The sequence below is a fragment of the Crassostrea angulata genome, chromosome 9 (genome assembly GCF_025612915.1).
Source record: "Crassostrea angulata isolate pt1a10 chromosome 9, ASM2561291v2, whole genome shotgun sequence".
In the NCBI taxonomy this organism is placed as follows: domain Eukaryota; kingdom Metazoa; phylum Mollusca; class Bivalvia; order Ostreida; family Ostreidae; genus Magallana; species Magallana angulata.
This window is the reverse complement of record NC_069119.1, coordinates 30,436,354-30,453,352: the sequence shown is the minus strand read 5'-3', so window position 1 is coordinate 30,453,352 and position 16,999 is coordinate 30,436,354. Positions and strand designations below refer to the sequence as shown.

At 33.8% G+C, this 16,999-nt stretch overlaps 1 protein-coding gene across 1 annotated transcript in view; it reads left to right on the top strand.

Moving 5' to 3' along the window:
* Positions 1-16,999, top strand: part of LOC128162756 (receptor-type tyrosine-protein phosphatase N2-like) — a 95,258-nt gene that overhangs the window by 52,003 nt on the left and 26,256 nt on the right. The window contains exons 11-14 of the mRNA XM_052826122.1: positions 9,991-10,185; positions 12,530-12,660; positions 16,090-16,144; positions 16,552-16,699. Of these exons, the coding sequence (XP_052682082.1) occupies positions 9,991-10,185; positions 12,530-12,660; positions 16,090-16,144; positions 16,552-16,699 (529 nt within the window). The remainder of the gene's footprint in view (positions 1-9,990; positions 10,186-12,529; positions 12,661-16,089; positions 16,145-16,551; positions 16,700-16,999) is intronic.

Below are 16,999 nucleotides of genomic sequence, written 5' to 3'. Positions count from 1 at the left end.
CTCATTGACCTACTGTTTTTTTTTTCATTTTTTTTTTCTTTTTTGTGTAAGTTTGTGGAAATTAAATCATGAATATTTTTTTTCTTATTTTATGTATGAATATGCTCTCTTCTTCCTTAAGTTTTAATCAATAATACTAGTCAAAGCGACGGTGTGAGCAGGTTCCGTAGATTTAGATTAGAATTAAAGATTTAGGGAATGCAGGCATTTCCACAAATTAAACTTTTGTTTTAATTGAAAGCTTAGATATTAAATGAGGATTTTTGTTTACTTCAATTTTTAAACTTTAATAGTTTTTTTTTTTTTTTACGGAGTGGTGATTCAGAACTTATTGTGACCTTTCAACCCTAAACTAGTGTTTTGTTTATTTGTGTTTTGTAAAGTCAACTTTAGAATATTAACATATTGAAAATCAACCTTTTTTTCAATTGCCTTTATCCAGTTTCTAGCATGAGAAGTCAGTTTATAATGGATTTTTGTTTAAATGGGAAATGTCATTCAGGATGTTCAAACTACATGGAAGATGATCATATCTCGGGCATTAGAACTCGTAATCACTCGTAATCACCAAAGAATTCACACCTATTAGTGTTGTACAAGCATCGGAACAAACAACTTTTAATTGGAATCTATACACCTAAAAAGAAAAAAGAAAGGATAAACCTCTCTGTAAATGATGAACCATTGTCATTAGAGTTGGGTTTTAATGTCGATTATGACTCCAGGAAAATCAAAAAAAAAAAAACAACCCTGATATAATGTGGACGAAAACCGAAAGCAACAGGTTACGTCGTCCGCTGACTAGGTCTCATAAAATAGTCGACATTTCCTTCGCAAGCAACATCAGAACGATGGGCTCAGGAGATGGCGTGTTTTATTGGTAAATTTCAACCCACTCGCGGTTGTCATTAAACTTTGGTGTGTCTAATACCTAGGAAACATTTGTAACTTATCTCCCCCCATTTTGTTGCCAATAGCTCTACGAAATTAGAACTATCGAGATTTGCACCTACCAATTCACTTTGGCTCCAGGGTCTGTGGTACTACTGTGACTGATAGAATGACTTTAAGGAATCTGATTACGTCTATAGAGGTTGTAAAAATTTTTCCCAATTTGACTTGACTCCCCAATTTTCTTCAGCATTGATATTGTAACCATATTATATTACAAAAATATTAAAATCTCATAACATATTATCAAGACAAATATGAGCTTTGATTTTTTTTCTTTTCATCTCTGCTAGCCTTTTCAGACAGATTGTCTGAGAAATTGAAATTATTTGAGACCAATATTTTTTTTCCTTTATACATAAGCTCTAAGATTGAAGTACAAAATGTATTGCAATCTGACTTCAGTTATTCTTGCAGCACACTAAATCCTGCAGCTCAAACAAGAATCATTTGATATGAATACTCAGTATATCCGTTTTCTTTGTTTTTTTAGATGATAAATTTGTTTTTTCTTTAGAACATCAGAATCATTATCAGGATTTCTATGAAATATAATAAGTAATTTCCAAGTCATTACGACGCGTCACTAAAAATCACTATTATCAGCATGCTATTATAAAGTTCTTTTTTCATAATTTTTCTTAAAAAACTTTGAGTTTTTGTTTCATTGGCCTACCTTAAAACTGGTGTTTGGCCTACATAAATGAATAAAAAAAAATTAGTTCATCTAGGAGTTAGTCCTTTAATTAATGGTTGTGAAGTTTGATGATTATAAAGAACAATTCTTGGAGTTTTATTGCAAATTATAGTCCACAGCGCTGCGAGCTTTGCAGATCGAGATCAGTTTTTTTTAATCATTTGAAGTTTCCTTTGAGAGACGATATCTAGTGCTTTATGTACCCTACACTGTTGTTAACTTGCCGAGGGGGGAATCTTGTACATAAAGAATTTCAAATGTCTCCAAAGAACTCTTTTTATACCAAGAAAACATGGTTGATATATTATACTAGGTCAGGAAAATGGGAGGAAAAAGGGAAAATTGCTTACTCTTTAAAACAATTTTTTTTAAAGGCAAAAATCGTTGAATAAAAAAAGAACCCCAAATGCAATGTAATTAGGTAGTTAGTTAATGATTCTTATTTTTGTGTGTTATTTATTGCAGAAAAACAATGCACTTGCTATTCAGTGTGTTATTCAAAGATTAGTCTCTAGAATACATTTTTGATAACACTAGCCTAAGACTTCTCTAATTGGTTGGACTTCCAGACACCCCCCCCCCAAAAAAAAATATATAAATGTGTGCATATATGTAAAAGTGTATATAGTATCTTGCCAAAAAAAATTTATCTCATCCAAATTTTCTATAGTATATATAGTGACTCAGAGAGGTGTTGACTGAAAAAAAGAAATAATTTAATTCTGACAAACTAGAACCAGGAAGATTCTTATGCGATCATAATGAAGCAAATCTGGAAGATTTTGGGTTGCTATGCTGTAGTGAACTCCTGTGAGTTCATATGCGTGGTTCTGCAAGATCTGAGTTACGTGTCATGTAAGGGATGTGAAAGCATTAAGCCCTGAAGGAAATCTCTATCCCCCTGTCTTCCCCTCCCCCTCTGTTTTAAATCCTCTCCAGTCTGAATCTCTCAGCTTCTTATCCACAAGCATTTGATGAATTTGCAGAGACATTTGAATTTAGTTGCCATGCCAACAGCCTGTCATCACTGGCTCCTTCTATAATCAATATTATGATAATTTGTGTAAAATCAGCCAGTCAATTTGAATCTGTGTTCATTTTCACACAGGCACCATAGCTTTACAGGTAAAAAAAAATGCGAGCTTGTTCCATATTCTAAGGCCTTTTCATGCAGTGTGGAAGGCATGGTTCTTTTTACCCTTTTTTGGGGTGAATAGCAGAACCTGACTGCTGTGGATGATCGGGGAGAGGCTAGTTACCTGAAAGAAGTCCCATGATTTTCTGGGTTTTTTTTTCATGACAGGAGAGTGCATGGAGTGAATCACAGAGAACTTTATTTAGGAAGGTAAGTAGATGATGCAGAATGGAGATGAATTATTCATTGGGTTTTACCAGTTCTAAAAGTGGGGATGAAATTGCAGATGATTCTTTTACTATCAGTTTGTGCAGCGATGCTTCATGCCGTTAAATGACTGGGGATTTTTTTTTATTTGAATCCTCCAGTTGAGTTATCTAAGATGATCAATATCTTAAAAGCTCTGTTACCTAATGTCAAAGTTTAAAGCTCGTAAAACTGAGTAAACCAATTGGGGATAATAGATTATGTTTTATGAATTAGGAAAATAAAAAATGTATCTTCCTACAAATATAAATATGTGGCATTTATGCAAGTGACTTCTAGACTGTGTCGATGTCTGCTCGGATCAGAGATTTTTATGTAATATTGCATTGATTTCTCGTAGACATCAGAGGGAAGTGTCAACCTTTTAGAAATTATTAAGCATCATTATACAGTAGTATGATAAATTCCAATGGCCGGTAAATTAGAATTATAGACCGGAATATCTGATTTGCTTTTCCCAGTGAGTTCTATTGATTTGTCTTTCCTTTTCTTTTGTTTCTGAATTCTTTTAATCTTCTCTTTCTTGGATTAGAGATGCATGGAAATTATTTTTAAGGATTATTGTTTGCTACTTATAATATATGATTCCGTTCTGAAAAAATAATACATGATATTTTTGATAGCTACATATATGCTTTTAAATTAATTATGAATTATAAAGTATTAAAGGCAAAAAATTGTAAACAAGTTTTTTTTACTGCAAAAAATACCTGGGATTTTGAAGCGCATTACAGACTGGAAATCTCGTCATTAAGAGGGCTTGATGGTCATGGCCATTTTTAGACTAAATGGATCTCCTTTGGAAGAAAAGCTCTATATAAAAATATTAGGAAAAATTACCCAAATTTGAAAAGTAAAATATCTGGATTTGTTCTATACTAAATAATAGTTTAAAGCAAAACAAATAATATCTTTTTAGAAATTTTTTAGGTAGATCTGATGGTTAATTTGTTGACCTTTCAACCCCCATGAATTAAAGGGAGATTAAAGTTTTAATCCTTTTGTCAATTTAAACCAACATAATAGCAGGAATTCCAATCTATTTTGCTGTGAGTGGTTTTAAACATAAGGGGCTGCAGAATACACTAACATCAGGAATATTAAGAAAAAAAATAAAATGATTCCGAGAAGAAAAGTGTGTATCAAAATGTCCATCACTTAAAAATATTGGTAACAAATGATCAGGCAAATAATTCTATTTGAGTCATTCTATGTAGAAGCATTCACTAATGTTCTGAGAAATGTCTGCTGTACAGATGCATAATAAAAAATATTATTCCCACACAAAGGTCAAAAATGGCCTTTTTAAAAAATCTGTTGCGTGTAGAAACAGGCCATTGTGTGCCACTTGATCTTGGGGGGATTTTAAATAATTGGACAGAAATATTAATTAAGCGACTGAAACAATTATTACCTGCGACAACCAAAGATCAACATTTGCTCAGCCGTTTGACAATGTAGCATGTTTTTTTTTTTTGTGAGAATCAGTTCGAGACTAGAAATACAGATTTGTCACTGCAGTATGGCCCTGCTTCAGAGAATCAATATCGCTGTGTCGTCGTACATGATGTATTCCAATTTGATCCAACATATGATTTGAATAGTAATGTATCCAATGGAAATTCAATATTACTTATGGGTTTTATTTAGGAAACATTTTTTTTTTCTCACACAAATGTGAGTGTGCATGTTTGATCCCAATTTTGTCGCAAATTTTCACAGTTCACAATCAAGTCAATCGGCCATGATAAAAGTGACATGAGAGAGAACAAAGCATTTAAAAAAGAAAAATAATCATGACAAAATCCTTGACAATCGTGATTGCACAATGATTATGAATAGACGAGACATGCTGTTAATTGTGGTAGTTACTTCCCCTTGGCTGCTGATCAAAGCATGGTTGGATATTGATCGGCTATATGGAACAGTGGCAGATTAATTAACGTCCTTTGAGATAACCGCGACCGCCTTTAGCTAGGTTAGACACCATATTGATTCCATGAGCTTCGAAACCTTGGAGCCCAAAAAATTAAGAATCAGGGAGGACTTCCTCGTATAAACTGGTTCATCTTGGGACACACACATTGTAAACTGGTTCATTTTGAGACGTACATATCGTAGACTGTCTTATTGGTTAGATAGAATTTACTCAGCCACCAGGGAATTTTTAATTTTGCTCTTAAGTTTGATATTCAACTGTACCATAATATAGTTTCCCCCGACTTTCTGAGCTTTAATATTTGCAGTATAAATCAGTTTTGAATGAACTTGTGAACTGGAAGTTTTACTTCAATGTGTTTTGATTTGGCTGTATAGCTTACAGCTGTCACTTAACTATTTTTTTTGGTGTTTTTGTTTCTGCACTGATTTGAGAAATTTGAGAAATTTCCCAAGGGTTTGAATTTAAACCAATTTAAAATGATGAGTCTTAAAGTGCAGACAATCAATTATACTGTTTGCTGGAGAAATTCAGAGGGATGAAAGATAGAGTAAAAACTAAAGTGATTGGGGTTCCAAATGAACATAAAAAGCTATGAAAACCCTCTACTCTTCAGCAGACCGTTTCTTATTTCACTAAATTGCACCACTGTGCCTGAGGTACAAGATACTGAAATGAATTAGCTATTGTCGCACAAGGTTAAAGTCTACAATACATATTTGAAATCTATATGCTGAAATAATGCCTGTTTCAGGTCATTTGTCAATCAAAATAAGACACCATGTGCATGCATGCCAAAAAGTTCACTTTGCTTCTCTGGGACTGAGATACAAAATTCTGAAATGAATTTGCTGTTTTTTCACAAGGTTAAAGTCTACGATACCTATTTGGTATGAAAAAAAATCCTATATTCTGAAATTAAATGCCTGTTTCAGGTCATTTGTAAATCAAAATAAGAAACCCATGGGCATGTGTGCCAAAAAATAATGATTACTTCCGGAAATTAGAAACTTTTAATCAAGGAAAAATACTAATCTAGGGCTTTTGGCACAATTAATGGCATTTAATTGCACAGTGTTCTGCAAGACTTAGTTTTAGAAGCTTGCCTTGATTAAGTTTGTTTTATTATGTTCAGCTAGTAGAATCATGGTACTGTAAAGATGCTAGATATTGTTAATAGATATTGGATATCTTTGAAATGGCAAACTTGTTGAGCATGCTGGAGAATGGCTTGATTAAATGAAAAAGATTTTTGATTTATTATTTTTCAGTCATATTGGTGTTAAAAAAATTGGAATTAAAAAATTGATATCATTTCATCATTCTAGATATTGTAGTTGGGACTTGATATCTGATATTCAGATATTAATACACAATCAAATTATGGGTATAGTCCTGCACAAGAGTGAAATTTAACTCCATTAATCAAAAATTTTACTGTTGGGCCTGAACAGAGCTTGAGCTTTTGGAGATCTTTAGCATATCGGAGTAATGTTAGACATAACCATTAAAACTCATGGTAAATATTTTGTAACTCAGTTTATTTTTTGCAGCAATGTTGTACTGCGCAATTGACCGTTTGCGGCAACAACAATTTTTGTGATATCAAGTTAAGGTACCTCACTACACCTAGACTTATACTTTTTATGACACTACATCACAAGATGGCAATTTAAATGTTTTGTTACATTGTTTATATCGTGCGATTGGGTTGTATATCGTCGTTAACTACTAAGCTCATGCATGCAGCGGTGTAAGTAGTGGGCTACTGAGCCGCAGATCATGAGTTCGAATCCGCCTAGAGCTTTTGTTTATGTTTACTGAATTAAATTTTCGAACAGTCATGTAATTTTTCATTCAAATTTGCACAATTTTTGCCTATTTGACTTAAATACTTCTTATCCATTATGATATCTATCATAATCATGTAATTTTCTGCTCAGATTTGAGAAAATATTTCAAGGTGTAGTGAGCCACCTTAAAAATATGTTGTAATAAACAAATCAAAACATGAGTAAACTCATGGTTCTAACATATCAGTGGATATTTCTGACAGCAAGTTTTTTTTTTTCAAAGTTTCCTTGCAAGTGAATAATAAAGGTGTATAAAAACTGAATCTGTGGAACTTCTTGTACATGTCTTCATGACTTAATAATCCCTATTTCCTAGAGTGTGCCCAAGCCATATCTAAGTAAGATTTTGTGCTGCAGCACTGAATATTTTTACTGTACATGGCACAAAAATTTTTACTGTAGCACTTGAACACACAGTGAAAATACTTGACGTGGAAAATCCTGTATTTGTGTTTATAATAATAAATATCAACTAGCTTGTTTTTTCAAGAACGTCATGGAAAAACCAAGATTACAAAATACATCAGAGGAACTATTAAAAGACCCAATTAAAAGAGGTGCTATGGGCAATTGTCATTTCAGTATAGAATATTAAATGCATAGGAATCCCTATAATAACGTTATTACCATTATTTCAAGAAAGGAAACGTTCATGCGATTTAAAAAATGGTCATCAAAATGCTTTGAATCTACGTCATCCTAATAAAATACAGCAATCATCTTTAAATACGTAGCCTGGGGCTCTCCTCAGAAAGGCAGAAAGAGAAAGTGAAAAATAAAATCCAATATATTTGTGAACTAAATCCATAAAAAAAAATTCTTCCACAAAAGTCTAATTAAATGTAGATTACCGAGGAACCTTAAGAAGAGCCTTTGCAATCAATAGTCTGAGATTTATGTACTGGTCGGGTTTCCGATCATTTAACAAGGCCCAAAGATCTAGTGGCAGGCCTGATGCCCAATTCATTGAAGTTTTAAGCCCTTTTTTGAATAATTAAACCCATTCAACTGTAGACCGATTTGCATATATGACAAGGCATCTGAAATAATTCCAGCTAGGAAGATCCCAAATCCGATTATTGTTTTTCCCGCAGACTTTTTTCCTTAGACTTGAAATCAATATTTTAAAAAAAAAGATATGCTAAACAAAAATTTTGTGATGTGCTAGGGCTTCAAGCACACTTTTATCATCCTGTGCTGCCATTGTCTCTGGGCCTACAGCTTTAAAGTTGAACATAAAATCACTCTGCATGACTCTTTCTACTGTATTTTTAAGTGTGAACGTCAATGTAAGACTATCGCAGTAACGGTATTTGATGACAGCAGGGTAATTAGTCGACGAATCATTTATCACAATCTCAGCGATTCTGGGTGTTTAGTGTTGATAAATTAAAATTTTTTTAAAAAAACCAAAAAAAAAAACCACTATGAAATTCAAAGCCTACCATGATGAAGAAGATTATCAGAAATGATTTATTGAATAAATTGAAGTCTCCCGATTTCTGTGTTAGATTAGATAGGCAAAAATTAAGAGTGAACTGGAAAAAAATACTGTATATCCTTAATTTTTTTTCGCATGTCACAAAATTTGCGAAAATGGGGAAAATATGTAGCATTTTTAATATGCATCACTCAATTTTTGTGATTTAAAATGTTTCTTATAGAAAACAATGCAAGAAATAATTTGTGTGTATTCAATATTTTGCGATTTAACAGAGATCACGAAAAAAGCGAAAATTAGATCATCACGAGAATTACCAGATATACAGTTTTGGTGAAAAATACATACACATTAATGTATGTATTTTACTTCTTTGTCTCAAAGCAAATTGGGTTATTTTGCTAAGATAGAATTATTTAGGCAACTTAAAACTATGATGTATGTGATAAAGACAAATGTCAATTGTTTCATTTACGTCATTTAATTATCTACCTAGTAAAATTTCGGTGAAGAACATTAATTTGCCCTGCAAGAGAGCAGTACCACAGTTATCATGAAGGGGTCTATTATTTGAGAAATTTCGTAAGTATTTAAGGTTTATAATGAAGTTCATTATGTACAGTCTAAAAAAAATGTCATGAATTTCAATGCTGTTGATTTATTAATGATTCTAAATGTCATGTTTTTCAGCAGTACATGTATGAAATTTTTTTTATTATTCTTTTCTTTGGCTAACATGTTAAATTCATAATATTTAATATGTATTACCACTAACAGTTGAAGACAATTTTCTCTTTGAATTCCTTCAAAGTAATAATGAAGAAACATTATATATCATCAGTTCAGTGGTAATTTATCAATATAAATATATGGAAGTTCTAGCTGCATGTATATATCCATATTTCACTGTATTTTCACTGTGATGTGGACAAAAAGTACATTATATGACGTGAGTCACTTAGACAGCATCAATCTCAATATTCCTACAATGTCACAGAGGAAGTGGCAAAATTATCAGTCGGTGCATATATCACTCGATTTACACGGCAGCACTGTGGACAAATTGCAAGAGCCTGCATTATATGATAGGAAATCTCATAGACAGCATTAATCTCAATATTCCTTTTAAAGTGAGAAGGTGGAAACAATTTATAAATTGCAAGTTGGCATATATATATATATATATATGCAAGTGTTGTCTATCCACAAATCAGTGTATTTTCACTGCAATAATGTTGCAGTATTTAGTCTTGATCAGGCAGCATTATTTCATAGAGGGCCACATAGACACTATTAATCTTCATTGTTCCTTCAAAGTAAGAAAGTGCGTAAAAAGAATTTAAAAATTGTCAGATGGCATATATAAATGTGAGTTCTGTCTATATCCACATTTCATTCTGTGGTTCACTGCAGTGTGGACAAATGACAGCATTATTTGATTGAGGGTCGCGTATATGACAGCATTTATCTTGATATTCATTTCCTTGATAACAGGAGTTCTGAACTTCCAAATTTCGCTGTATCTCCAGTGTATTGACAAGAGGTTATATGGTGGCAGGTCATGATAAAGGGATTCTGTATATCCAAACTTCACTGTATTTTCACTGCAATGTGCACGGACAAAAAAGGGCAACATATTTATCATATGGAAGGTCATCCAGACAGTATTAATCATAATTTTTACGGTGTCGGTTTTCTCTTTGACAGAACCCGGTCAGTCTGCGGGTGTCAGATGACAGATACATCGTGCTGAGCTTCGTCCTCTGTGGCTGTATCGCCGGGATCCTGCTCGCCTCCGTCATAATATTCCTGATCCGGAGGAACTCCAGATCCAAACAAAAACTGGCTCAGCTCTCGTCCGGACCAACAGGAGAAGGAAATGAACCATCTCAGGATTATCAGGTAAACAAAAACACTACCCCCCTCATAACCCCTCCACCCCAACCCTCCCCCCCCTTCCCCCACCCCCTTAAAAAAATAGATATGGTATAATGAAATTGAACAGGTATTTGAATTATCAATTATCAAATAATCTTCAACAAAAAATAATTAAAAAGATTTGAAATTGCACAGATATTGAGTGACACCATCACATAATTATTGATTAGATACGACCTCATATTACACCTATCTTACTAGATAATAAAGTTGATTGAAGTTTTCTTTCATCAGACTGGTAGATTTTCTACTATCATCATCAAATCCAGTAGATAAATATCACATTATCCGAGTTCTCTATCATATGTTAGTTGTCTATATTTTTTAACCATATCTTATAGATCTGATATTGACATTACACAGTAGATACTAATTAGATATTTATATGACTTGTCTGCTCTCTGCTAAATATTTTAGTAATCTGAACCTACATAAATATAAATTAGATATTAACTTATTTCCTATCTGGTAGAGGTATTTTTACTGTAGATTATATTTCTGTTCAGTATTTTTCAGAAATATCAGTTATTTTCAAAACTAATATCTGCAAGGAACTTGTAACTACCATTGGCGTTATCTCTACCAAATATGGTAAACATTGATTACATGTAAAAAATATGCTAGACATTTATTTCATGTAAATCATCTGTTCGGTATGAAGAAGAAATCGGACATCAGACGTCCGGTTGATCAGACATTGACTCGTGGACACAGCACTGATTTATTTCTCCAATGGAGACAGTGCAAAGTGTATTTATCAATATTCACCCTGCAGATTAATGGAACTTGTCCAAGGTTCAGCGCATACATTTAACAGCAACAAAAAATCCATCTCGTTACCGTGGGGATTTCCTGGCTAAATCGGTAAATATTGGTGACAAGATTGGATCTGACTGAAGCCCGGGTTTCCCCAGTCCTCGGCCATGATGGATGTGTCTGTCGTCTCCATTAGATTTCGGAGGGAAGGGGGGAAAAATACCGGCAGATTTATTGGGATCAATTGGTCATAACCCCATAATGCAATAGTGGACGGCAGAGAGAGAGAGAGAGAGAGAGAGAGAGAGAGAGAGAGAGAGAGAGAGAGAACTTGCTGTTTCATAGGTTAGGATCAGACACGATATCTCAACTTAAATTTATAAGGTTCAAAGAAGCCAAGGATTTATATATGTCTATAAACTTTAAGATAGTTTTTACATGTTTCATATATATCTGTAAGTATATGTTTGTTACTTTTGAATAAAAAAATCTTGTGTACAATTCCTGACTAATCTTGGGCCCTTAACCATATTAGAAACATTCAAAAGGGAATATGATGCCTCGGTTAGAATAAATCATTAATACGGAATCAGGACATGGAAGGATCTTTGATTTTTGCCTGACTGTCTCATAATCTTGTATAGACTTAATAAACTATATTGCTCCTGATGTATTTTAATCATTTATGTGAGACCCTCAGAAATCTGATATGAATGGGGCATTGATCATGAATAAGGCTACAAACAGTCTGAAATGCCCTCAGAAAAAAAGAGTGTGCATGCAGATATTCTCCATTCAAATTAAAAAAAAGATACTGGGGAGAAGTCATTATTCCTGGAATATGAGGACAAAAATGTATCTCTGCCACCAGAGGCAAATTTCTAATGATTTTATTCCTTGAATGGAAATGGAAAAAGTACAAGATGAAATGAATAATTTGGTGTTCCCTGTATCGCATTAAAAGAATATATAGCTAGTTCTCTTCTGAGATGTGACAATTACAAATGAAGTAGTCAAAGGGGGATGGAGACCCAATAAAACTGGTGTAGTCTGGGCAGCTACAGTTATAGCATTTCAACCTTTGAAGGCATTGAACTTTATTTGAACAAAGGCTTAATTTATTCTTGTTCTGTCTTATTGGGAAAGATCTGCATGCATGGGAACTTAATAAATTGGAAACTGATTGAAAAACTTACTTTTAGATTTTCAGTCTCTTATTCTTTTTTTTCTTTAATCTTTGAAATTTTTCCCTGTATATCTTGTACTTTTTCCAATTCCATTCTAGAAATATAATCATTAGAAATTTGCCAAGAATAAAAAAACTGGTCTTTTTATGTAATGCAATAGAAAAGGCGAAGTTCGATCTAGCTGCCATTTTTTAGAAATGTCTGAAAAAGAACTCAAATGTGACCTTTTTCCAGACCTTTAGTTGACTGAATGTCAGAGCCTCATCCTTTGAGTATTGGTAGAGTTGCATGAACATGCATGTATAACAAAACCGGGGTCTTTTCAGTGTGCAGAATAAAGCACTGGTCTTTTTTCCATATAACAGGACCTCTGTCGACAGCGGATGCAGGGGAAAACTACGGAAAAACCGGAACCCCTTCACGCCGCCTCCAGGATCGGAAGTGTGTCGGGAGAACAGGTTCGAAGCCCATCCAGCCGGAGCAGTACCTCCTCATGGTAATTTTATACAAACCACTGTAAATGTATTACATTTGGCTGTGTATTCTTTTTGACGTTTTTGGCGGAATGCGGCTTCCGCTAATTCAAGTACATCGCTAAATGAAATGCATATATGTATAAGAATAGTCACATTCAGGAATACACTAATTTAAATCCACGCCAACTTGTTCAAAAACTGTATTCCGCCAAATATCGTACACGCAAAATATAATACGTTTACAGTATGTTCTACATACTGTAAACCAACTTTAATTTGTGTGCGAGAAAATTTTGCAAAGTTTGTGAGATCTTTGTCATATTCAATGCGAATATTTTACATTTTACACCATTCTGCTCTATCTGCTTAAAAGAGCAGAAAAGTAATTGCGAGTTGAAATGTTTTTACAGTATAGTGAAATGTGGGTTGAAATGTTTTTACAGTGTAGTAAATTGTGGGTTGAAATGTTTTTACAGTGTAGTAAAATGTGGGTTGGAATGTTTTTACAGTATAGTAAAATGCGGGTTGAAATGTTTATACAGCTTTGTTAGATTTCAAAGCCGTTAGTCATACTTAAAAGAATTCAAGAAATTACACAAATTGAAATGATTTCACAGTAGGGTTGTGTTTTCTCTAGTGCAATGAACCTTCTGTGTTAACAAGGTTATACATCTTCTACAAGACAAGTTAATGTTATATTGATCTTGACTCATATTGACACCCTAAATATGGGAGGAAAACTACAGATTATGTATTGCCTACTTATGGTTGAAATACAACTGCTGGCTAGACAAATAGGTGTGAAAATGACGGAAATGTTGCTGAAAGTTTCTGAAATGATCGATCTAGGTAATGACAAAATTCTTAGATGTTCAGAGCTATATACATGCAGTGAGTCATGTGTATATATTAGTCTTTCCCTAAATGGGGCTTTCTCAATGGGGTCCCAACCATTCAGCAGAGCTGCTACAATGCTGTGTTCCTGACACATTGATTAAAGCCTGTATATCTCCCTCTTCAATCTCTGATCCCATATAGCAATGTGCATGGTGGCAGCCATTTTTTTTTTTCGCTCTCAGACTATAAATTGGTGAGCTGCTTTGCGTTTTCGGTTCGAGATAATGGATAAGTGCTGTCTCAGCATTTAATGGGGATTTTGCATCCGTCTCCCTCATTAGTATCAGCGGCGTAATTAAACCACCAGCGTTAACGGGATTCCCCATAAAAGGAAGATTCCAGCACCAATTAACGCCAGGCGATTTCGGCCCTATTTGTCATCAGGGGGATGTAGAAGGCTCCGCCACTGCTTTGTGATGACAAATCTTTTCTCTTTACTTACTCCCATCTTTGAGCTTTAATTCAGTTTTACTGCTTCAAATCTGTCCATTTTTCCTTTTTTTTCTCTCTCTCTGTAGATCGGATTGCTGATATGACTGAGATTGACAATAATGACTGCTCCCTAGGGAGGCATCCTTATTGTCTACAGAAAGAGATTCAGATGTCTGCATATATATATATATATATATATATATATATATATATATATATATATATATATATATATATATATATATATATTCCACTTCGTTCAAGTTAATGCTCATTATCTTATTTTGGCAGACAAGTGCTAGTCTCCATTGAATAAAGTATTAATATTTTTTCTATTTTGAATAATTTGAACAATGTCGGTTAAATTTGTTTACCTGTTTTCATATAACTCTATATGCATTTATTGTGACCATGCACCCCTGCGTGCAATATTTATACTAGATATCCAATTTTTTCTCAATTATTTCCTTTTATATTCCTTCATTTCTTGAATCACACAATATTAAACATGCTGAAATATATGTTGGTTATGTTTGCTATAAAATTTTGTTCATTTTTTGCAAAACTCTAAGTAAGCTACAGTCTATTATATAACAATGCACTGTTATGCAGAATATCGAACCCGAACATTAAAAAATTGGAATATAAAAAATTAATTTTCTCGAAAATATGTCAACCAGACGCTACAAAAGTGTAAACTTGATCTGTAGTTTAACATTTTGAAGCTGTTCAGCAAATTTCATATTATTCCTCAAATGCATAAAGAAAAAAAGTGTGGAAAACTGAAGTGGGACAGACAGACGGACAGACAGACAGACAGACAGACTGACGGACGCAGAGGAAAGCTATAGTCCCCTCCGGTGAAAACCAGTAGGGGACTAAAAAAAAGTCTTGCATGTGGTTAAAGAAAATATTCATTATTTTAAGAGAGATGTGTTTTATGGTCATTACTTAAATAGTGAATGTTTTGCGCCAACATCTCCTGAATATTTTATTAGGTAATGATGTGCCCTAAGCATCAGCACATTTTCAAGTGACAAACATCATTAATGATTGAGTAAATCATTAATTAGTCGAACAATAACACGATAGCGATTTCAAATTTAATAGTGTTAGGTACTGTTCAGTTTCTGTTTTCAAATTCAATTTGAGATGAAGTTTTGTCAAAGAAAACTTTTTCCCCTTCATCAATCTATGTGAAATTTTTTTCCTAATTTTCTAGGTGCTCCGTGGCAAAAATATCAAAATTAAGATTGATTTTCATGCTTTTATTTTTTTCCCCAAAAATATGGCTAGTAAGAATATTGATTCTTTTCATGCAATCTAATTTTCTACCACTCAGTGAAAAGTTTTGACAATCTGTCCTCGTAAATGACAATCAGTTGTGTGAACTTGGAATGTATATGCCACGCAGATTGATACGCTGTTACGACAAGTCTTATTCATGATGTATACCAGCCAACTGATATCACCTTCGGTCTTCCATCATTTTACATTGCACTTCAAAGTGCAAAGAGTTTGAATAATAATTTTTTGATATTTTTTTTTAGATATAATGAAAAGCTGTGTATCTGGGTTTGTTTTTGTTTTTCGTTGTTTTTGGATGGATTATTACCAATGTTTAATTTTTGGCCAATTCAGTAGGCCTGATATATAGGTAATGGTGAAAGATCTGATTTAGGCCCTTTGAACTTGACTTTAATGGCAGAGAAAAACTTGGAGTATTCTGGTGCTTATAATTTTTCAATGTTGCAACCCAAAAAAAAAGGGTTTGTTGGGGCCCATTTATATAATAAGTGTAGCCTTCAGAACTTTGTACTACACAAAAGAGTAAAAAATACAGGTTGTGCTAGCAAGTTAAGCTTGATTGTTCAACAATGCAGGATTCGATCTTGCTGCAGTGAGTGAGGTTGAGGGCCATACAATTTAGACAAGCTTACTTTTGACCTCAGTCTCACTTTTCCACCATATGTTGCTTTTACAAAAGTAAGAGATCTCAAATTCGAACTTGTCTCTAAGTTTTATGACCCAAGGGCCAGGTACATAGTAATTAATTAGCTAATTAGAGTGCTCAGATTGCACAGATTGATTAATCAATATGTCACTTCCTATTTTTTCAGGAGTGAGGAACCTGTCACCTCTAATATGGACATCTCAACTGGTCACATTGTCCTGGTAAGTAGGTCAAGTTAAGGCCAAGGTCAAAGTAAAAAAAGGCACAGGGGTGGGGGGGGGGTGTTATAAATGGCTAAACAAAATTTTTTTCTTGCATTGGGAGTTTTGTGAAAGTCTATTCCTTTTAGCTTTGTTATATCTGAACCAAATTCATACGATCTTTCGGAGTTGTCTACTAAATAATCTTTTCCATATTGATTTTTGAAATTTCTTCAATGCATTCGAACAGTATGGATAAAGGCTTTTGGAGTTTCCTAGGGATATCTTCTCTTCTTCAGATTTTGTGTAATTTCTCAAATCTGAAAGAAAATTAGAAGCAGTTTGACCAAAGCTTTGGGAATTCCTTCAATCGTTAAGACTAACAGAATTGTATCGTCAAAAGCTTTCACCTTTATTGATTGTTTTAGTCATACATGGAGGACCACCTAAAGAACAAGGATCGTCTAGACAGGGAGTGGGAGGGTCTATGTACCTACGAAGCCGACCCGTCCAACACAGACATAGCCAATGACGCCGCCAATATACGCAAGAACCGCTACAGTGACACCGTTCCTTGTAAGTATATACTGTTAATTCCTTATTAAACGCGAGGAATTAATATCCGCGTAAATTCGGGAGAGGCACATCTGGTGGATTTTAAAATCTTGCTGTTATTTTACTGACAGATGTAAACTAAAGAAACTATGATAAAAATCTGGTGTTTGCGATTTCATATTCTCGCAATTTGATGCAGAACGGTTGATTCGTGGAATTGAGTTGTCGCGAAATATAAGGAATCTACAGTATTCAAGTTTATTGTCACCATGCAGCATACAAGTTTTCACAAGTGAAGGTCAAAATGTGTCCTTCAAGTTT